The sequence below is a fragment of the Natator depressus genome, chromosome 7 (assembly GCF_965152275.1).
Source record: "Natator depressus isolate rNatDep1 chromosome 7, rNatDep2.hap1, whole genome shotgun sequence".
Taxonomy (NCBI): Eukaryota; Metazoa; Chordata; order Testudines; family Cheloniidae; genus Natator; species Natator depressus.
The window spans coordinates 110,395,711-110,419,508 of record NC_134240.1 but is presented as its reverse complement, the minus strand read 5'-3'; the positions used below and the strand labels follow the sequence as shown (position 1 = coordinate 110,419,508).

General features: G+C 38.7%; 1 protein-coding gene across 1 annotated transcript in view; it reads left to right on the top strand.

Annotated features, from left to right (window-relative positions):
- Nucleotides 1-23,798, top strand: part of ATRNL1 (attractin like 1) — a 990,764-nt gene that overhangs the window by 789,408 nt on the left and 177,558 nt on the right. The window contains exon 28 of the mRNA XM_074959279.1: nucleotides 7,658-7,765. Coding sequence (XP_074815380.1) covers nucleotides 7,658-7,765 — 108 coding nt within the window. The remainder of the gene's footprint in view (nucleotides 1-7,657; nucleotides 7,766-23,798) is intronic.

Genomic DNA, 23,798 nt, shown 5'->3' with positions numbered 1-23,798 from the left:
TTAGCCTTCTTGGCAACAAGGGCACACTGTTCACTCATATCCAGCTTCTCGTCCACTGTAATCCCCAGGTCCTTTTCTGCAGAAATGCCGCTTAGCGAGTTGGTCCCCAGCCTGTAGCAGTGCATGGAATTCTTCTGTGCAGGACTCTTCACTTGTCCTTGTTGAACCTCATCAGATTTTTTTTGGCCCAATCCTCCAATATGTCTAGATCACTCTGGACCCGGACCCTATCCCTATCCTCCAACATATCTACCTCTCCCCTTAGCTTAGTGTCATCTGCGGACTTGCTGAGGGTGCAATCCATCCCATCATCCAGATCATTAATGAAGATGTTGAACAAAATCAGCCCCAGGACCGATCCCTGGGGCGCTCTGCCAACTAGACATCAAGCCATTGATCACTACCCATTGAGCACAATGATCTAGCCAGCTTTCTAGCCACCTTATAGTCCATGCATCCAATCCATACTACTTTAGAATCCATACTTTTCCCAAGAATACTGTGGGAGACCGTATCAAAAGCTTTGCTAAAGTGAAACTATATCATGTCCATCGCTTTCCCCATGTCTACAGAGCCACTTATCTCATCATAGAAGGCAATCAGATTCTCTCTCTCTCTCTCTCAGCCCCCCCACCCCTCCGCTTCCCCCCATCCCCCAGAGACACTGCCGGTTCTCAAGCTCTGAAGAGTCCATACTACATGCCATGGTCACACTGTCAAGACTGAAATATCATCTTTGACAGAAGATCAGAGGGGAATGTGTTTTGATGTGTGCGCTAAAGTATAGAAAATGTTATGCTGAAACCGTATATTTGAATGTTTGTAACGGAAACAAAAGAGGGAAGTCTACATGAGTAACAGTGGTAGATTTACTGTCTAGTAACTTTGGTTTAAAAGTTACTCAGAGTATTCCAAATAACATTTACAGTGTTTAACACGATTTACAATGTATTGAGTATGTATTAAATGTTTGTGGTACTAAGAAAGCATACGGTATCCTTCCTTTGAAATTTACTGGGCACTATATGCATCCATTTATCAGCGTCTTATACATGATAGCCTCAAGCATTTAACTCTGTGTAATGCTTTTTTTAGAAGTCCTGAAAAAATAAAACTCTGGCCTGTGGTTCAGCAAAGAGTTAGGCCTTGTCTACATGACAGGGGAAATTCGATCTAAGCTACGCAATTTGAGTTACGTGAAAAGCATAACTCAAATCGACGTAACTTAGACCTACTTACCGTGGGGCGCACACTACGCGATGTAGATGGGAGATGCTCTGCTGTCGACTCCCCCTACTCGATCTGGAGGAGTAGAGGAGTCGACAGGGTGTATGTGTCCCTCAAATGCTGGTAAGTCTGACAGCTGAGCACACACATCCCTTCAAAGAAAAATGTCTAATGGGGGAAGCAGGGGATGCTCATGCAATATTCTGTGTAAATCAGTTATACTCCCCTTTTCTGGCACCTCAGCTCAAGGGCTTGTCTTCCTTACTGCCCGATTTGCACAGTTTTTGTACTGATATAACTATTTTGGTTAGGTGTATGATATTTACCAAAATGTTAATACTGGTACAACCCCTAGTGTTGACAATTATACTGGTCTAAAGTGTAGGTCAGACCTGGCTGGACATGAATAATTGGACATAAGGTGAGGCCCCATTTCTTGGGAGTCAGAATTAAGGAGGTAAATAGATCAGCGGGCTGAAAACAGAATGTCTGTGCTATTTAAGATAGGTAAATGGGTCCATAAGCTAAGAGACAGAATGTCTGTAATAGCTAAGATAAGAAGGAATACACAGGGAACTATCTACAATGGACAAGATAACAATTGATAAGTCAGAAACATAAAGACAAGGTAAAGGGTTAGTAATGCTGTTACCTAAGGTTTTTAGAAACCAAAGTGGTCGTAACTTAACTGTTGGGGCTTTTTTTAGGCAATGAAAGGAATAAATTAATGGGGACACTGCTTTTTTGTTTGATAAATTATGGGTTCAAGCAAGAGTGCTTTTACCAAAAACAACTTTTTATTAGGTCTTAAGCACACACACACATGTATGTTGTCACAGTAAATTCAGAATATTCCAAAACATTTATATTTACCTGAAGTCTGAGATGGTTTCAAGGAATCAGCAGCTAGACTTCTGGAGGCCCTCCTTCCATCCAGCTGCTGGGGATGTTTTGGTGCCAGATCCTTGCCCAAAGAAAAGCTTCCTCGGGCTGTTCCAAAGCACACTTTTTAACTAAACTTTTTATAGATTTTTTTTTTTAAACAAAGTACATAACTTACAGTAGCCCCAAATAGGCTAACAATTTCCCTAGCAACAGCCAATAACAATTTTTTTTATTAGCAAAGCAGCTTCAGCAAAAAAAACTTACAAATACAAACAACCAGAATTAAGGTCAGTTTTTTACATTTCCCCCTCTTTTCATGAATCTGACCTTCCACTTTGTTTTTTTATTCAGTAAAACTGCAACTTCCAGCTGTTTTTGTTCTGTCTGCCTAAGCAAGGCCAAATGATTTCTATAGGTGTCCTCGCTTCCAGTTTATGGGGGCTAAGAGCACAAGATGGCTGCGAGTTATGTCAAATCCAGTTCTCTCACAACAGTGTGAGGACTGAGCATGCTGTACAGGGATTGGTTAAGCCCAATTAATAGTAAATGCTATGTGATGTGTATATAAAGGAAGAGGGTTTCTTTGTAATTTTGGATGTGTGGTATGCCCTATACCCACCCCCTACACTTGAGCCTGATGAACTTAAGTGTAGTTTGACTGTATGGCAATAAAGAAACCTCAGTGATGAATTCGAAGTTGGGCTGAGTTCTTGGGAACTGAGTGGATAAGGCCTCAGAAGCTACCCAACCATAAAGTTGCCTTCTAGCAATGTGGCTTTTTCTTTTAATATGGGAATAAAATTATAAATATATAAACACTGGGCACAACTACATCCACCCTAGGGGATTGTACCATTTTGACTATACCAGTATAGTTAAAATGGTACAATTTTTGTGTTTAGACAAGACCTTAGTTGAAACTCTTATGAACATCAAAGTCAACAAATGTTTTGTTTCCATGAGAATTAATTTATGACTTTAGGATTTGGCCATCTCTTTAGAAGGAGGATTAAAATATCACACACAAAAATCCACCAAACTGCGAATTAGAATACAGTTTTTTGTGACTTCAAAACAGTCATTTGAAGGAGTAATGTATATTAACAAACCATCATGTTAATTAAGAGGCAGATTTTGACATATAAATGAAGGCTTGTATCCTTGAATGGCCTCACTCATATCCAAACAGGCAACCACAGCTAATATGAACTGTTAACCAATGGGCTGAATCCTAGCTGAGGTCATGTCACAAGATTCTGGGACTTCCAGAATCAGTGATAAAAACACAGCACAGGATGGATTAAGAGGAAGCAGATAAAGAGGCAGAATTGGTTTCTGTTGCTTAATAAGAATTTTATGCTGTACTCTGATCATGGGTTTGATGCTTTTTTGGTTGACATGATCAGATAAATCTAGAAAATTATATTTAATATTTGAGTCTGTTATTTGAGCTCATATTTGAAGACTAAAAGATGAATTCTGTGTTGTTTCTTAGTAAATTCTGTTAGTTATTTTGAGTCAGTAGGAATATAGCTGTTTGTTATAATGTTTTCAAATAAACTTAAAATAATGTGCGTAGCAATTTTGGTTGGCTGAGCTTTATTTCATAAGACATCTTGAACAACCTGATGGAACAGCTTTTTTGAGTCAAACAAATGACACTGGATGACTCTTGCACTAAAATGCGTTCTTGTGGTATGACACTAATTTACCATGTTATGATAAATGTATAACTTTGTTCCTTATCTTTCATTTGTCCCAAGGAATTACTGGAAAAGGAAATCAGTAGTCAACTTAAATATCCGTGCCAGGATTTTAAAAAAAATGACTCATGTTTTAGGGTGCTTCAGTTTTTGCTTGATCACCTTGAGACATATCAAGGAGGCTGATTGTCAAAGGATGGTTGCTCAGCAGTTCATGAAAATCAGGTCCCTTGCGATATCTCAAAAGTTGAGGCACTTTCTAAAGTTTTGGTCCTCTTCTATATTGCATGCAGATTGTGACAAAGTTGCTCCTCTGCCTTGGTGGGTCCTGCGCTTATTGGTGGATTTGCTCGCCTCAGAGGTTCACGGCAGTTCTCAGTTTGGCCACTTTCATGGCTCAAATCTGCCATTCACTCAGCCTCATCACTGGCCAGCGTGGGGAAAGGAAAGAAGAACAATCCCCGCAGTCTCTGCTGATCAACCTAGTGGATCGGGGAACAGGCCACCAGAGACCTTCCCCTCTGGTGGAACCCACAGTCCAGTTCAACTCCTCCGGTATCAAGTAGGGAGTTGGGGGGGATGAAGGGATGGGGGGGAACCCGGGCCCGCCCCCTACTCCAGGTTCCAGCCCAGGGCCCTGTGGATTGCAGCTGTCTACAGTGGCTCCTGTAACAGCTGCATGACAGCTACAACTCCCTGGGCTACTTCCCCATGGCCTCCTCCCAACACCTTCTTTATGCTCACCACAGGACCTTCCTCCTGATGTCTGATAATGCTTGTACTTCTCAGTCTTCCAGTAGTACGCCTTCTCACTCTCAGCTTCTTGCACCTCTTGCTCCCAGCTCCTTGCATGCATGCCACAAACTGAAGTGAGCTCCTTTTTAAACCCAGGTTCCCTGATTAGCCTGCCTTAATTGATTCTAGCAGCTTCTTGATTGGCTGCAGGTGTTCTAATCAGCCTGTCTGCCTTAATTGTTTCCAGAAAGTTCCTGATTGTTCTGGAACCTTCCCCGTTACCTTACCCAGGGAAAAGGGACCTACTTAACCTGGGGCTAATATGTCTGCTTCCTGTCACTCTTCTGTAGCCATCTGGCCTGACCCTGTCACAATATGTTAAAAAATGTTACATAACTTCTCCCCCCAACAATATCATAACAGTGATGGACTAGGGAACATACTCCACACAGCCTGAGGTGAATAAAGAGTCCAATACTGACTTGTACTAACCACATAGCCAGAATGAGGTTGGCACTTTCTTCCCTCCCTCTCCTCCTTCATATCCTTCCTGAAGGCTCACGTCTCTTAGTGTCCTTTTAGGTTCATCTTCTCGCCACCCTGCTGCCCTTTTGACTGACTTACTGTGAAGTGACAATATATTAATATATTTTTAAAAAGCTGTGTGTACAACAAATCATATCCCATGATCTTTTAGCGTTGAAATCCCCTTGCTTTCCATATCCTTCTGCACTTTGGCATTCTTATCTGTACTCTAGTAAATGCACACTTTACGCTCTTTGGGGCAGGGACCTATTGTTTGTAACATGCCAGTCACACCCATGGGGGCATAGTAGAAATGACAAATAATAATAAGTTTGCTGACTTAGATAATAATAATAATGTTGCTGCTTAGATATCAGCAAATGTTATTTTGTATCTGAGAACCTTTGTTTCATTTTGTACTTCAAAAAATAATCGTTCATTTAGTAATAATCTGATCCTGAATAAATAATGTATGATGTATATGTTAACATTTTATTGTAACTTTGCCTAAATAAAAATTTTTTTTAAAAATAATCCTTTTTGGTTATAAAATTACTAATTGAATCCATATATCATCTCTGGACACAAACTCTTAAAGTTAGTTATGATTGTCCTCAGAATTTTCTTTCCCATACCAGGGAAGTTTGAGCTGAAAAAGCAACCTGATTAGGTGATTTCTGGCTGCACTGATAAGTCAGGCAGTAAAAGGAGTGATATTTGAGGGATTTAGAAATTTGTCGGTTGACTTCCCACAATCAATCAGCCTTTAAACATTTGAGAAGAGAGTTATGCTGGTTTGGTTTGGTTTTGTGTGTGTGTGGTTTTTTTTTTAATGGGGTCAGGTGTGATATCAAGGTATATGTTACAATTATACTTTTGTATGTGTTTTTATAAAGACATTAACTTTCTTCAGATTATATTATGGGCCCGATCCTGGTTCCAGTGACATCACTTGTAAAACTGCAATGGCTGTAGGCCCTGTGTAGTGGTGTTTTATGAGAAAACAGAGAAAGGAAATAGAGATGGTGAACTTAGCACCCAGTAATTTAATAGTTTTACTAAGTAAAATTCTATGGTCTCTGTTATGCTGGAGAGCAGATTAAAAGATCATATTCATCCTTTCTGGCTGTAAAATCTTTGAATACACAATATTGATTAATAGTAATTATTGACTGAGAGCTTTCTGAGTTCTTTTTAAATGAATTATTTGTTTGTTTTTAATAATCTAAATATTCAAAATATGCTTTTGTTCAGTCTGAATATACAGTATGTAGTTTTGCCCACAGACCTATCAGTTATTCAAAGGACATGACAAATGAGGGGCCCAATTCTGCAAATGCTTCCTACAAGGTGCAATGCACATAGACATGATAAGAACTTAGGATCATACTGGTTATCAGCCATGTGACAGTCGCATTATTTTCATTTTAATGTCAACAATGGTATTTTATATTTATGAGAAAAAATTAAAATACAAATAGAGAACAAAAATGCATGAGAAATGTTATGAATGTACTTTGCAGCATTCTAACGGGCATTAAATCAAGAGCATTAAATAATAAGCTGCCTTCAGGTATTTGATTGTATACCCTTTATTATCTCAAAGGGAATTTTATGAACAGTATGTCACAGTGCTGACAGCATTTACATTCAAAGGCCAATATCTAATATTTTAAGCTATGCAAGGAAATACTAGAGAAAAAAACCCCAAGAAAATGGAACCTAGATCTTTTCTCATTAAGCATTTTTGCAAGCATTTTGCTTTTTCTAGATGCTGTCACATCGTCTTCATTTGAAGGAGAACCCAGCTTTAATTGCACAACTTTAAATATTTAATAGAGCTTTTATTAGTCACACAGAACCAGAGAAGTAAAAGTTGTAATATCTTGTTCTGGTCATCATTTTTATTCATCATGGTTTAATGAGTATTATAATTACAGGTTGAGGAAGAAATATAAATTAGCTTTGTGGTATTGGTTGAGACTTATGTGCTCACTGGCATGTGCACAAGGAACTATATGAGCATAACTGAGTTTTTCAGCATGTTGGCACAAGCTCCCCAATACCAACACTGTATTCTTCATGTTTAAATAATTGGAGAAGAGCTGCTATATATAATTGTAAGCACTGACACTAATAACTCTGTCTGGCTTCAGTACAAAAGCATGGGGAATTTGAAGGCTGAATGGACTTGTTCTTGGCAGGTGTTCATTCTCTGATTTATCAATGAAGTTAGACTTCAAATAGCTATCTTTTCCTCCCATTTGACATATTTGCTCCCAACTTAGAGAAACACCTATGTTATTTTGAGTTGCCAGGAACACGGGCAGTTATTTGGAGTACATTTCAGTTGACTTGAGGGGGGAAAGACCGTTTGTAGACAACAAATGCTCTCTCGTTTTAGCCCTCAAATAAATGTTGTGTGGTGATAATGTAATAATTTCTATCTTTAACATTATAGATGTGGCTACATGCATGCTACCTATATTGTTACATTGTAATTGGATGTAAAGTAAAACAGATGAATACTTTTACATTATTTTTTAAAATGCTTTGTTAAAACATCATTTTTCCCCCATCAGCAACTTATGCGGGAGCGACAGCAGATGGCCAGCCGCCCCTTTGCTTCTGTCGATGTAGCACTGGAAGTAGGAGCTGAGCAAACAGACTTTCTACGAGGGTCATTAAAGGTAGGAACAGTGGTGCTGACAAGGGACCATTGTGATTTGCATATTTATATTGCTAGTCTCATCTGCATCTGCTTCTGAAACCAAGCGGAGTCTGATTACCTGGAGCTGACAAGTCTCAGCTACATATGTTATGCCATTTTCAAGGAGCATAGTTTTAACAGTATGACATGTGTTGTAACAAAAGCCACTGGAGAAACTATTAGCCTAGCCTAGAGTGACAATCAGTTCACCTGGCAGCCCTTTCTTGATGGATGAGTGCCGAAGGAATTTAAGATACAGGTATAAATGAGGAACAAACCCTTATGTTTAGTCCTTAGAGTACACAGCGCTCTCTAGTTAACAGTTCACATCTATCTTAATTAACAGAGATTACTGTAAAAAACAAAAAAACCCAAAATGCTGTGAGTTGAATTTCAATATTGTTTTATTTGTGAGGTTTAAAGGACACAATATATAGAACGTTTTCATTTGTGGTCAATAGCTATATTATTACATCCTTTTATTGTAAATGCAATACACTGAAAGAGAAATCATAATATGCAAGGCAATGCAGTGTTGGAATAGTGCAATAATGCATGAAATGGATTCTGGAAATTTCACCTGAAAATAGAGAGAGAATAACGTGAGGATAATAATGAATATATAATCAAGGGTGCCTTTTTGGTAGATTATATTTCCTGTATTTCTTTATGTTTATTTACAATATTATGTTCACGGTTATTACTTTATCTTATTTATGGTGAAACTTGGGAGTGAGGTGGGATAACTGAAATTTTTCCAGAATTATTGGCAGTTCCTCTTAAATTTAAAGCTTGTCTTGCTTTTCTAAATAGCCTCCTTCAATGGAAGATTAAAAACAGTCTGTCAGACCTCTAAGGTTCTTGGAGGAGTGGATAATATGAAAAAATCATCTATTGAGCACTTATCAAATTGAGGTGCTCTCTCCTACTACTAGATAGGAGGCAATAGTAATTGTTCTTGCTAACATAATTTGGGTACTTTGAATATGTAATACATAAAAATTCACTGTCCTTGCCAAGAAGCTTTGCTATTTTGTGACCAAACATTGCAGCACTCAGTGCCCCCACCTTCAGCAGCCTTACACTTTTCCCTTGTCTTGAAACGGAAGAAGCTTCCAGTTACTGAGACTTAAGACTCAGATCCCTGTGCTGTAGTTTCAAGTTAATTGACATTTTGAAGTTTGTGTAATTCTGTTTGAGAACCTTTAAGCTCTGTTCTTTTTTAGGGTGAGTAAAGAGTGGGTGGAAGGTGGGGATTCCTAACTTTGACTGTTTTCATACTGCTGATTTAATTAAAACTTTAGAAGTAAACATTTAACATTAATGGCTATGTTTTCTTCCATGACATCTTTTATTTAGCAACTAATGGAGGTGGAAGCTGAAATACTTCAGTTATGTTTTTACAGGTTTTTTTTTCTCCTACTCTAAGCATGTTCTGGTAATTGTTTTCGTACTCACTGTGAGTTTTATGTTGTCTGATATATATACACAAACACACACACACACACTCACAGAATGGAGACTATTCAAAGTTTTCCTAGCATTACAGTACACTGTAGTCTCTACTAAAACAATGTGGTACTGAAGATTAAATGAAAATGATGCAATTTATTGATTGGCCCATGCATCTACTGTGTAAGAAAGAGGGATATTAAAATTACATTATAGGTCTATCTTGAACTTACAAAGCAAGGTAATAAAAGTTACAGCTGCCACTCTGTTCTTGATTCCCAGCTTTCTATTAAGTTATAAGGGGATTTAGATAAGTATATGGATAGCTGCACTGCAATACTTAAATACAAAAGGGCACAATAAAAATAGATCAGCAGCCACAGTTCCGTTTTTGTTGGATTAAGTTAAATTCCCAACATTATTTTAATATTACTATGCTATTAATGCACATTGTGTTCCTTTAATTATATACCTCCATTAGTTGCTAAATAAAAGATGTCATAGAAGAAAATATAGCAATTAATGTTAGATGTTTACTTCTAAAGTTTTAATTAATTATATAAAATAAAAATGAAAAAAATATACAGTAACTTCCCCCCCCCAAATGTTGTAATGGCACTTACATTGACATACTAAGAGCTCCAATTATAATGTCGATAACTGTGAGATGTTTTCATTGCAACCCCTGCCCCAACCTTCCATTGACATTGTGTCTGATTCATGGGTGCTTTGGACCAGATATAAAGTCAATGACACAGTGTCTATTCTTTTATTGACACTGTAATAACTCTAGCGCTTCCAATGACATTGTATTGATCCGTTGGTCCTTTGGGCACAATATAATGTCAGTGGAACCATTACATACAGTACTGCAGGTCTCCCACTCAAATTGCACAGTAAGAATACGGCTCATTAATATTATCTAGCTTACATGATGTGAATTTACATGAGTACTGTGCATTAATATTGATGATCGAGTACAGTGTCAATACATCTGCATGTATACACAGTACTTCCAGTGTGATATAGTGACATTTCATTAGATCCTATCTTTTTGTGCAAATTGCATTTAAAAATATGCCAAGCAGCTGCTCCATTGTAAGGTTTTATTTTGCAAGATTGTCATTTTTATCTAGAATTTGCAAAAATATGTCTTATAATTTGAGACTTTTGGTACTGTTTGACCAGTCTCCGTATTTAAAATAAATAACTGGTTCAAATAGCAAAAATAGAATTCCATGGACTTTGATCATCCTTGTGCCTTTTTTACAACCACCTGCATTTGCAATAGCTGAGTACAAAGTACTGAAAAACCAACTTTGATGGACATGCTTAATCCTCATCATTTTTCTGCTGTTTTTGACTCTGTTTATCATTATCTCCTCCTCAACATCGTCAGTGTACTTCTCTGATACTGTCCATCATCCTCTATGTCCATTTACTCAGTATCTTCTTCCTTCTGTCTCTCACAGCTTATGGGGGTTTTCCAGGGCTTTATCATTGGCCACTGCTCTGTCCACTTTACACCCTATCTCTAGGTTGTCTCATCTATTCATGCACCTTCAACTGCCACCTCTGTGCTGATGATTCAGAAAATCTACCTCTACAACACTGATATATTTCCTTTCATCCAGTCTGTCATCTTGGCCTGTCTCTCTGGCATTTCCTTTTGGATGTCTCATCATCCCCTTAAACTTAACATAGCCAAAACCAGACTACTTATCTTCCCTCCCATTCCCCTTAACTGTCAATGTTAACAACAATATCATCCTTCCCATCACTCAACTCCACAGTCTGAGGGTTATTTTTGACTCCTATAACTTCTTTACTCCACACAGCCAGGCCATTTCCAAATCCTGTTGCTTCTTGCTCCTCACTCAATCCAAGATCCATCCTTTTACTTCCATTACAATCCCTAAACCATTTAGGGACTCTTTAGATTCTGAACTCATTTGCCAGGCCTCTGCTCCTTCCACGTACAAGTCCATTTTGAGGGCCCACTTCCACCATGCTGCTTACAGTGGTTCTAGCTGACATGTAAATTAAGTTAAATTATATATGTTGTTTCCCATTCCTCCTAAGCTCTGTCCTTAGATTGTGAGCTTCATATCTGCCTCGAGGCACTTAGCACACCGTGAGCTCTATTCTAAACAAACCATATACAATAATAATAAATTGGTCCCTAAACTGCCATACCACTGTAGGCCAAAGGAAAAAGGATCATTGCCTGAGTAAGAGCTGAGTAAGGATTTGGCCCCATTATAATAAAAATATACATCTGGTTTCTGCCCTTCATAAACTGGACATCGTTTTTTGCCAAATCAATGCTCCTTATTTAATATTATTTTATATAAATGTGCGGTAATCTTCTTAGTCACATCCAATAGACTTGTTGAATTTCCAGTAGCCACTTAGGCCCAGATCCATAAATGTACTTAGGCGCCTAAGTCACAGTTTTGGCTCCACTGCAATCCACCAAACTCAGACCAAACCCCGAAGGAAACTAACTTCCCTCAGCACTGACGTTTTCAAAGTAAAAGTTCCCTAGGCACTTAAGTCTCAGCCTTTTATCATGTGCACTGCTGCCTCCCTTTGGGCATCCGGATGCCTATCTCTTGCCTAAGCCCCAGAGTGATTCATAAACCCGGGGAAGACAGGCATTCGGCCGCCTAAGTCACATGTGGGGCCCGATCTGGCAGACATGCTCAGAGGTTGCCTACTGGATTGGGTCCCATTCAAAATCCATCCAAAGCAGGTGGTGGTGGTGCCTGCAATGACTGTTTGACTTTGGATAAATAATTAAACACTTGTTAGAACAGAAGGAGGGAGAGAGGATGACTGTGTAGTCTAGTGATTAGGGCACTGCCTGGGAGGCGCTGAGTCCAGACCTCATGCTCCAATCACTCTTTCATTATTTATCCACAGTGGAACAGCTTCAACAGGGTTAGAGCACTCTCCTGAGAAGTGGGAGACACCTATTCAAATGTTTTCTCCCCCTCTGGCAGAGAGGGGGCGGGAATTGAACCTGGGTCTCCCACATCACAGCCAAGTGCTCTAAGTACTGGGACATAAGTTATAAGGTGGGTGCCGCCTCAACCACTGCTGCTGCATAGAGTGAGGCAGGTGCCTAACTCATTGCCACAAGAAGCAGCTTCGGCATCTAAGCCATCTGACTCCAGGTGGCTGGGCTCCATACATGGATTGCTAAGCAGAGCTAGGCATCTTCCTGCAGCCTGGACCTAGGCACCTATCTCCATGAGAGGGGTGGGCTTAGCACACACTCCTCTGGCTGGCATCTCCTACTGGCTACCTTATGCAGCTTCTCTCCTAGAATGCTGGCTTTCATGGATTATATTCCTAGGTGCCTATCTCTCCACATTTATTTTTTTCGGGAGCCTAAGTGCCTAACTTGGCTTTGTGTATCACAGGAACAATACTGATTTTTCTAGGCCCTGTTGTGCTCAGCGTTGCAATGCTGAAGTCCCTTTGTAGATCCCACCCTTAGTAACTAACTGAACCCCTTGTAGGCACTTCAGATTTCCATGTACACATTTAATTACTTCTGTCAAGTTAAGGGGGGCTCAAGAATTATAGAATTAAAAGAACATCTAGTCTTATTTCCTTTATTCAGCAGTTAGAAGCATTTACAGTACATTGAATGGTTTTTAATTTCAAAGAGTCATTGTAGGTCTAAGGCAAAGATCAAAATGTTTCCCATTTAGTTCAATGGGAAAGTTAGAATCCTTGCCTCCAGTCCAGTGACTGTAATTTTGCTATAAATGACTATTAAGAAATAAGGGTGATTTGCTAAAGTACAATAAGATCCAGTAGTTGGGCTTTGTGATTTTTGATAATTGAAGTTTATTCTAATAGGCTATTTATTGTTTCCCCTTGCCAATAAAGTGTTGGGGTTTTTTTTAACTGGCTTTGCAAACAAATCCAGTTAAACTGGGTTTACTTTCTTGTTTAATTTGAATAATTTAATGAGCAATTTTAAAAAGCACAACCTAAGCATACTTGATTATTTTGTACAAAATTAAGCTGGTAGCATGCTTTATCAGCATTACACTTTATTTTGATGAAGCAGCTGGTGTTTCCAAAACTCTCCTCTCATAGTTTGAATCTTCTTTCTCTAGTCAGTTCACTTTCATTCCAGGAGGAGGATTATTTCTTCTTGTCTCCATCCACTTTGGATTGCCCCATTGCTCTGTCGTTGAACATCGTGTTCCTCATTGTCTTCTGTGCTTACACAACATTGTACTGCTTTGGCAGCGTAGAGTGACCTTAAGTAAATATTGTTTACTCCCATTTTAAGGCCCCTTTACCCTGCCAGATTTGGGTAAAATGGCCTTAATGTAATTGAGAATCAGGCCCTTTGCTTGTCTCCTTCTAGGATGATTCATAGCTAGTTTCTACCTTGGACAATTTATATGTAAATGACTTCTAATTCTCCTTTCTGTACACTTCCTTTCTAAATTTTCCATTTCCCCTCATTTTTTCTCTCTCTTGACAGTCCTGGCTACACCATGTTTTTCTACTATTAAATATTTCAAATTCTCTCTTTACCCAGCGGCACTATTTCTGCTAACGTTTTCCTTGTCTCATACCCACATTTTTCTTGCAAGGTCACAACTGTGGAGTCATCTTTGTCCCTGAACTTTGTTTTTCCCTATGACACCACCTTTGACTGTAAATCAGCTTAGTGTCCTCTCTGGACCATGATGTAATAGTCTTAACCCTGATCTTTTTTCCTTCTAAAATCCTGATTCATGCCTTAATTATTCCTTGTCTTGTCTATTGTACTACCATATTTTGTAGTCCTTCTAAATCCATGCACTCTAAACTTCTGGGTTCCAGAATAATGTGGTCAGATGACACTCCTGCCACAAGAAAAAGGAAACTATATCAGCTTATTCTCTCACTTTTTTCTGGCTTTCTACCATATCCAAATCCAATTCAGAATTGCCTTTCAGCTTTACCGCACTTACACTGATTTGTTGGACACTTTGACCTCTAACATGCTGTGCCTACTCCCCTGCCCACTCACTCTGTTCATCCAGTCTTTGTTTTCTCTCTTTTTCCTGTAAAACTGCATGGCTAGAAGTCACCCTTTCAATTGTGCTGCCTCATTTATGTGGAAAACTTTCTGTCTCCCAGACTACTGAGTCACTTTATTTTAAATCTTGCTTTAAAACTTTTCTTTTCGCTTTAGCTAATGACTGATTCTCTCTGAATAGCCTTTTGTCATATGGTCTATGAAGGATGCTATATAAAAAGTAAATATATAAGATCATTCTTTTATTATAGTAGAGCACTCACCTAGGAAGAGAACAATTTAATCCCTCTAAGAACTCCTCCCTCATACAATGTACTTTATATTTTTCTATACAAGAGAAAAATCATAAGAAGTGTTTGTCTTAAAATTAAATTTAATAGGTTTCACACTGTATTTATTTCCAGGTACGGTGGTCATGTACAATCATAGAATCATAGAGCCACAGGGTTAGAAGGGACTGCAGGGGTCATCTAGTCAAAGCCCTTGCCAAGATGCAGGATTTGATGTGTCTAAAAGTACAGTAATATAACACTGCTAAGACCTAATGACCTTAAACTGGCACAAATGTTTTTCTGCTCTCTTTAGATTTATATCTAGACATATATGAAAGTACTGAGTCTATTGCTCAAAGCAGAGAATTAATCTAGATCCTGTGCATGCTGGTCACAGAGTTATGATGCCTTGTATCCCATGTACCACTTCTGTTAAACACAAAGTGGAAAAAGTGAAGCCTGTAGCCTGCAATCAGGTCAACAATATTTCAAATTTTAAAATATTATTTCCCTTTTTTGGCATATGAGAAATCTATTTATAGTGAATGTCTGCCTGGAAAAAGTTGCCTAATTCACCCTTTTTACCCTGTATCACTTTATAAATAGGACAATATCATTGTGATTTTGATTTTTGTTAAAAACCTGCTTGTCTGAAAACTGGTACATGTCTTGGTAAAGTTCATGCACCTAACTTTGGAAAATGAACTTACAATTTTATAATCTATAATGTTCTATTATTTATCCAATTTCTAAGCCTGCAGAGAACACACTTTTGAAATTCAGAGAGCTAGGGCCTGATTATTTATTTACCTTTGAGTGACAGTGTAGAGATACCTGAAAAGAGGGAGTAATAGGCTGGTGTAAATGAGAATCAGTCCCTAATATTTTAATATTAATAGCCCCATAAAGCTGCTTCATGTTAACTATATAGTCTATAAGATCTGTGAATTTACTTTCAGTTCTAAATGTCTATTTGTGTTCAGATTGTTTATCAAAAGGTATCCCGCTGCCTCATAACGTTTATTTTGCACACATACTATATAATTGCTACAAAAATTGCTTGGCTGGAAATATAGGATTTGGGTTGAACAGAATTGCCAACAAATTTCATGCTCGACTGGAACAATTAGCAGAAATTTTGGTTGACTGATTAAATGTAGGTGTTTCAGCAATTTTGATATGGTAAGAGTAGAGTTTATTAATTAAATTATTGGTTTGTGGATATTTCTGAATTAACAGAATCAAAATATGTTATCTGATTGTTTTCAAGCATAAGAAAATTGTGTGTGTCTGGGTGTGTATATGTGTAAACTTTGTGAATAAATGACATTGTAGATGTCCTATATTCAGTAGAATTAATAAGTAGAATGCTGCCAACGTCTTATTTCATTAGAAAGATACAAGGTTCACTGAGTTCAAAGCAAAAGATATGTATCTCTACCTCCAGGGCTGCTGCTATATAAATGAGAGATGTAACAAAGCATGTGCATGGGAATCTTGCCTTGGGATATAGTAAATACATGGCAGTGAGACTCCTCCAGATCAGTTTTCAACTGAACACACCAAAGTATGGAAATGAATGATAACACCAGGGTAAATAAAGAGAATGTAAGTTGAAATTCTCCTACATCTGCTATGAAGTGGGACTGTGTGTCTGTACATAACACCATAAACCTGATCTGCACAGGCCATTACTTAACAGGGGAATAGTCCATCCCAGGGCTTTCCTCGGTCAGTAAGGTAATTTGTTAGATCAAGAGAGTGTCTATCATAATGGTTTTTGTGTACATCAGCTCTTTAAAAATTAATATGACATGATGATGTATATGTTTTACTAACCTTGAAATAGGGAGTTGCTCTTTTTATAAAGAGAGACAGAGATGAAAATGACTTTCACTGTATTCACTCTCTTCAATTGGTACTAGCTATTGTATATTGTTGTTTGTTTTCTGGTGACTTATAGTATTTAATTACCTTTAGATGAGAGTGCTGTGCCCTTTAATTACCTTTACATTTAGCTGAGTGTTATGCCCTTACTCTGTACTTGAGTCTCTGCACTTCCTGTCAACCGCAATATATATTGAGACTACAATGGACAGAAGCAACTATTAGATCACTTGTAGTTGTCATGTCATGACGTTCAACCAACAAATAAAAAATGTAGCTTTTTTTTAATTCTCCTCAAGTAACTTACCAACATGATTGTAGTAGATACTCTGATAGGTTATGCCAGTTCTCACTGGAGTTTCAGCATTCCATAAACTGCTGTCAAGTTAAATTCAAGTCTGAAATGACTGTGAACTCATTGATACTGGCAATGCAGAGTCGGAAGCTGTGCATACTGAGTTAGTTTAACAGGTCAATATATTTTAGTGGTAACTCTGAACAGTTGTCTATTATTTAAAAGGTCATAAAATTGTTAGAAGTTGGAAGAAAATCGACCAAACCAGAACTGTGGCACTAATGGTATTGTTTTTTCTATATTTTGTTTTTCAAAAGAGGAATCTGTGGGGTTTTCTGCTTGTAAAGCTGCTTTGGGAATCGAGGGATTTTGTGTATTATCTACTGTATTAAGGTGTATGTAATAAAGGCAATTGGACTCTGGTGGAGCTGGGAAGATCAGTTCAGTAGCTTTGTATTAGGGTTAGCTCTTTTTTTTTATTTTAAAAAAAAAAGTATGAGTTCTGTGCTTGCTTCCTGTTCCAAATACAGTATATTTTCCAAGTCCATACATTTTCTCACAACAGACTGTAAAACATTATTGTTCAGTCGTGTGAAGCTGTATGCATGAAATAAGGCTTTCACTTAGTTTATCTGTGCTACATGTTCTCTTTAGTACGATTTCATTAAACAAAAAAAGTTACTTTCCAAGGGCTTTTCCTTATACAGTATACTTTGCATTATGACCTTGTGCATATCTTTCTTGCCCAGCTTTCAACAAGAAACTAATAAATTTAGGGGGGACGCCTGTTGTCAGCTTGTAATCTCAAGTTCCCAAGCCTGTAAAATATTTTTTTTAAATGAGTAAATATTGAATCAGCTGGAGCTTATAAATCAGGTTATTGTTCTGAAAGTAAAAGCTAAACTGAAGTATTTATAAAAGACTTGAATTATTTCAGTACCACAAACACCTTACTGTTTGCTGTGTCATTAAAGTCATCTTGCAGTAGGGAGAAAATTATACAGTAACAATTATTTTTTGTAATAACTATTTCTAAAAATTCTGATGCAAAGAGAATCAAAAGTACCCCACCCCCACCCCCAACCCACCCCAGTAACATAGTGAGGTATCTGTTTGGTACTAGATCAGAAAAAGTCGCCCATTGACTCTCAAACACCATTTGGGATAAAACAAATAAACAAGGTTGAGCTATTCTTTTATAATCTCCACTACATGAACCGAAAGAGTCTGCTTTGTTTAAGACATTTTATGAGATCACAGCCTTGTGGATATGGCTGCAGTAGACTGTCTATTTTTTATATTTTACACCAAACATATTTTCATCTGATATTAAAAGACATATTGTAGGTCATTGTTTTGCCCCAAGATGGCTTCTAATTTTCCCCGGGAGTGCTCAAACCATACTCAGCCCCAGATCCCGCCCACACTCCACCCTTTCCCCCAAGGCCCAACCCCACATCTTCCCACCCCCAATCCTGCCCCTCCTCTTCCCTGCCTCTTTCTGTCCCCTACCCCAAGTATGCCCCGTCCCCGCTCCTCCCCCTCTCTCCCAGCACCTCTTGCATGCCGCTGAACAGGGAGGGGGAGGAGTTGATCAGCAGGACTGGCGGCCCCAGACATGACTTGCAGACTCCCTGCAGTAACCCCGTGGACCCCCAGGGGTTCGCAGACCGCAGTTTGAGACCCTCTGGCCTAGTGCATGTGTTGCCATGTGTCCTGCAGTCCCTTGTGTGGTGGATGGATTGAATCAATATTTGTGGAGGTGATCAAGGATCAAAGCACAGGAGGCTAGAGCCTTGCTAGTGCACTCTCAGCTAGCAGTTAGTGAACCTCTGGTCCCTGCTCCCACACAGTCCCCAAACACACAATCCCCAACAGACCACACTGAATTTTAAGCAAGCCAGAAGAAAAATCAGAGGCAAACAAGCACACTCACCCCAAGAAATAGTGCTTGGATTTTCTTCACCAGGGGGTCTCCCTCTCAAACTCCCTGTTTACTGGCCCTTGTTCGCTAGACATTCGTTGGATGTGAGATGGTGCTCGGCATTTTACCTAGGGAAGACTGAGCCTTTTCGGGTATCGCCTCAAATTTTTGTCTGCTATATGGATTGAATGAAGGGTCAGGTGGTCTCTGCACAGACGATTTCCAGGTGGATAACTTCTTGCATCACAACAGCATATGAAATAACTCAGACTATACCTCTGTAGAGATTATGGGCTCATTCAATGAGGGCCCAAGCAAAATCGATAACATTCCTCAGTGATGCTTCAATACTGGAAATTTGCAGGGCTGCTACTTGTTCTTCTGTACATATTTTTTACCAAGCACTATACTGTTACCGCTGCATCTAGGTCAGATGCAAACTTTGGGAAGGCACTTCTGCAGTCATTGTTTAAGTAGGCTGAGCCCCACCTCCTATGAGTTCTGCTTGTGAGTTACCTGAGTGGAATACATGTCTGCAACCACTCAAGGAAGAAAAATGGTTACTGACGTGCTATAACTGTTGTTCTTTGATGGGTGCAGACATGTATTCCATGACTTACCTTCCATCCCTTCTGCACAGGAGTGCCTACTCTTGGCGTTCAGTGCAAAGGACCTGAGGTGGTTGGGGTGGCATTGCCCTTAAATAGCCAGGGGATGGGCTAAGCGCTCCAGGGCACAAGCGCCCCCTCCTCCAACGGGTACTGCAAAAGTTGGCTGGTTTTGTCTGGGTGTGTGCACATCTGAGTGGAATAAACATATTGAAAACCAACAGTTACAGTACAGGTTTTTACCACCCCATATTCCAGTGCAACTTTAGGGCTCAATTGTGTAAGAGGAAGGGGCAGCATGTTGTTTAAGTCCCAATCTCCCCCTCACTTACCCTCTGCTCTGGAGAAAGAGTAAAATGCATCAGGTCTATACGCAGTGCAGTATATGTTTCCTAGTGCCTTGGTAAAACTATGCTAATGAGTGTGTTGGGGAGTGGAGCCAAGGGTCCACCATCTACCTGCCCCTTTCTGCTTCCTCCCACCTTTCTGCATGAGGGGAAGATGTAGCAGCCCAGTGGAGAGTGTGTCCCATCTGTATTGCTTCTCAAGATGCAGGTAGCTGACACACTAGTTGGGTCATAGTTTTTCCTTTCAGAATTATAACTCCTGGAAGTATTTTAATGTAGTGCAATGAAATGCAGAATAACTTCAAAAATGTCCTTGAAAGTTCATATAAAAGGAAAACCAAGTTGTTTTTCCGTCCCCCTAATGCAACCAAGGGATAGATGTCTTACTAAAAGGGAACTGTAAATGCTATATTCAGTTTTCCTTAAGGTATTTCTTGTATCATTTCTGTTTTATTAGGAATTTTCTATGGGCCTGATCCATTGCTATTTGCAGTAAATGAGTCTTTCCATTATGATTCTTTCTGCATGATTTTTGTATTGTACGATAGTCTTCTTTAGCACTCCTTTTCATCTGTCGGACAAAAATGCCATTTAAATATATATATATTTATTATAAATATTTGTAAGTTATAATTTTTCCATGTGAATCACAACTGAGATTACAATAATTTTAATCTTCTTATTAACAAACCATAAAGGACTCTGATAATACAGCTAAGTCATTTCTTTTTAAAGAACTCTCTCTCTTTCATGGAGAAGTCCACTATGTTATGGATTTTTTTCCTCTACACTTTTTAAGGTGTGAATAAGAATGAAAGTATGAGTGTCAGAAGAAATAGCATGTGCATATTTAGATTTTAGATTTAAAAAAGAGTGTTGTAGAAGCTGCTTTGTCATACAAGTGGTGTTAGAAACTGTCACAATGAGTAAATTGGGCAGAGAAAGAGCCAAGGGTGAAAGGTAGCTGATAGTGCAGAACCTTTGATAGGGCCTCAGCACTATTTCCAAGAGCTGGGTAATGGATGATTCCTTGTTAAGTTTCCAAGGATGTTCTGTATAAAAATCGATCATATGTTATGCTAACTTCATGATATAAACATTGACTGTGTTCATATGAAGATTGTGGTCAATTGGTGAATCCATTCCATATTATTGTTCATTTATTAACTCAATCCCAGTGTAACTCCGATTTAATAATTGTATTGCTTATTCTTAGATAATCAGTAAAATATGCAGTGTAGGTAGTTTTAGGGAAAAGTTTAATTGATTTTAAGATTTTTTTTTAAGAATAAAAACCATAGAGCCCATAAAGTTGGTTCTTCTACCAAAACTGCAACAGAGTCACGTTATTGTCAACTAGCATTAAAGGTCATAAGGCAATTTTATAAAGTATCACAGAGCCCCTGGGCTCTGTTCCTAAATTGGTACATTTATCCCTCACACTGCTTAGTTCTTGTGAACTAAATAATGTTATTATCTTTCAATGAAAAGGATAATCAGGTGTGAATCCATTAGTTAAAGTAAGTTACTGTGCAAGATCTTTTATGGTCAAGAAGAGGTCTTTTACATTCACTGTCTACTAACAGTGTTTCTTTTACATATAAATCTGCATCCCAATAATAAATTCTCACATCTGCTGACACAAATTTTGTGGAATTCATTGCCCAAATATTTTCTTTTGTGTCTGGGGAGAGGGGGAGGAAAGTCTAGCACCCGATCAGTTTTGGCACTGACTTCAGTGGAGGCAGGTTTGGGCCCTTATTACATTTCAAGTATATTTTTCCCAAATATTTTTAAGGATTGAGGCCTGCATTTTGTAAGAATTTTGTTTTTGCGAAATTTTGAATTCTTTTCTTAATAAAGGAAAAATCTTATCACACATTTTCTGGCAGCATATCTTTGGGGACATGTCAACATTTTGGGGGAAAATGTGGTGTTCTCCCTGCCTTGAGCCTTGTTTTGTTATTTATGCTTGTGCAAAGTAGGTGTAAAATGCTACCATTCCTATCTGGTACCTTTCTACACACACTTTGCCACTAATTTTGCAGAGAGGTAAATGACGACACAAGATGTAAGGCAGTAGAGAACCATCCGCTTTCATCCCACCTCCTTCCCTCACCGTCCACTTGCTTTTGAAGATGTACCTATCGATATGAAGAGGAGATTAGGGGAAAAGCTATTGAATTCAGCAGATTTGCAAGTGAACAATGTATGCGCTAGAGGGAAAACAAAGTAATTCACGTCTCTTTGCAATAAGCTTCAAAGAACGTTGAGACCACAATCATTCTTCTTTATGTAAAACCATGTTTCCAAAGAACTGTTTCTAGATCTCCCAAGATATGACATGTTCATTGACAAAAAATATATTGAGGAACATGTCACAGGACCAAAGCCATAAACCCAAAAGGCTAGACTCAGTTCTTCTGTCTTCAGCTCCATTGTATAGTCATTGATATTCTCCACAAGAACCAGCATAACTACAGTGCATTTAGTGTAGGCAGTTCACACTGAACTTTGAGACTTATCTGTGACAGTTGAAAAGCAGCTGCTCTAAGCTAGTGGGGGATTGGTAGAGGACTCCTCTAGTTGTATCAATCAGTCTTTTGTATGATTCATTAGCAAATGTTATTTAACTTTGAGAACAGAGAGAGTTGTATGAGTCCTAAATCATAACTCTGTTTTGTTGAGAAAGTTAAGCTGTTGTTGGTTCTCAGAGGTACACTGATTTCTAGGACTAGCATTTAACACATTACAATATAAAATAAACAATTTGTGAAGCATTTAGCACTAAGGTTTGAGTAGCAATAGTGCAACTTACAGCATATTTACTTTTCAGTCTGTCTACACTTACTGTATAAATAGATTCACTGTCTTTGTAAATATAGCTGCATCTCTTCTGTTTTTCATCACTGCAGTAAAACAGTGGGATTGATTCTCCATTGTATTGCACTATATGTAGGCAGCTGTACCTGTGTTCTGTTCTATTCTTCTATTAAGTTTGTTATACTATGATGATGAATGCACTATCAGACCACCTTCCAGTAGTGCACTGAGCAATGGGACTAACATCCATCCCATGTTTGTTCTCTCATCTTCTCCATAGGAGGAGAAGAGTTTGCAGTTGAGTGTTTTGTTTTGGTAATTTTTTTGTTATTGTTTTTAAATATACTGGTTGCTATATGTTTGTATTAGAGAAGACAAGTCAAAGAAATGAATCTTGCACCTACAGCGAAAGGTGGTGAGGTTTGTGATGAATGGCCCTCTGTTCCTTTGGGAGTGCATTCCATAGTCTTACACCTGTCTCCTGCACAGATGAGCTTTTTCGCTCATTGTAGAAGGTTGGAAAGTCCCATTGTGCCAGAAGAGTGGAGTTGCTGACCAAAGTCTTTATCCCAGAAGTTTAGGCAGTCATTTAGATATCTTAACCCTGAAGAGTAAGGGTAGGTCTGCACTGAAGCTGGGTGTGAGCATCCCAGCCTGGGTAAACAAACTTGTGCTAGCAATCGAACTAGCATTCTAAAAAATATAGTGTGAATGTTGTGGTTCATTCTGGAGTTTGGTCTAGGAGTCAGGTGGGCTTAAGAGGCCGAGCTCCAGCCCAAGCTGCAGTGCCCACACTGCTATATTTAGTGGACTAGTTTGAGCCCCTTTAGCACATGTCTGTCTACCCAGATTGGAAGGCTCGCACTCAGCCTTAGTCTCTGGCTTGTGCCTGAGTAAAGTTGATGTAAATTACTTACGTAAAGTAGAGCAGCCATGAGGCTGCTGTAATGACAAATTCAAAGCTCCTGTACAGGGACCTCACTTAGTAACAACATCTCATTGTGCTGCATAGCTGTTCTGCAAGTGATATCCCCTGGTGAGACATGTGTCTCTCTTCCTGTTACCCTCCCTGCAGTACATTTTCTTTACAAGATTTTAGCCTGGTATGTAGACCATGGAAATTGCAGCCTTTGACTTTGTCTAATATGGAGGATTGCTTTCACAGTGTGTATTTTCATGTTGCAGTATGTGGTTACTAACTTTGGGAAACATTACAGAGGCTCTCACATGGGAGTGTGAGTTTTTGTTGTTTGTTTTTTGTTTTTCCAGAGGGGCATTTTTCTTATGTGATTTATTCAGCATTTGTCTTAGGAACTGTTTGTGCCTATTTTCACATACAGTCAGCTGGA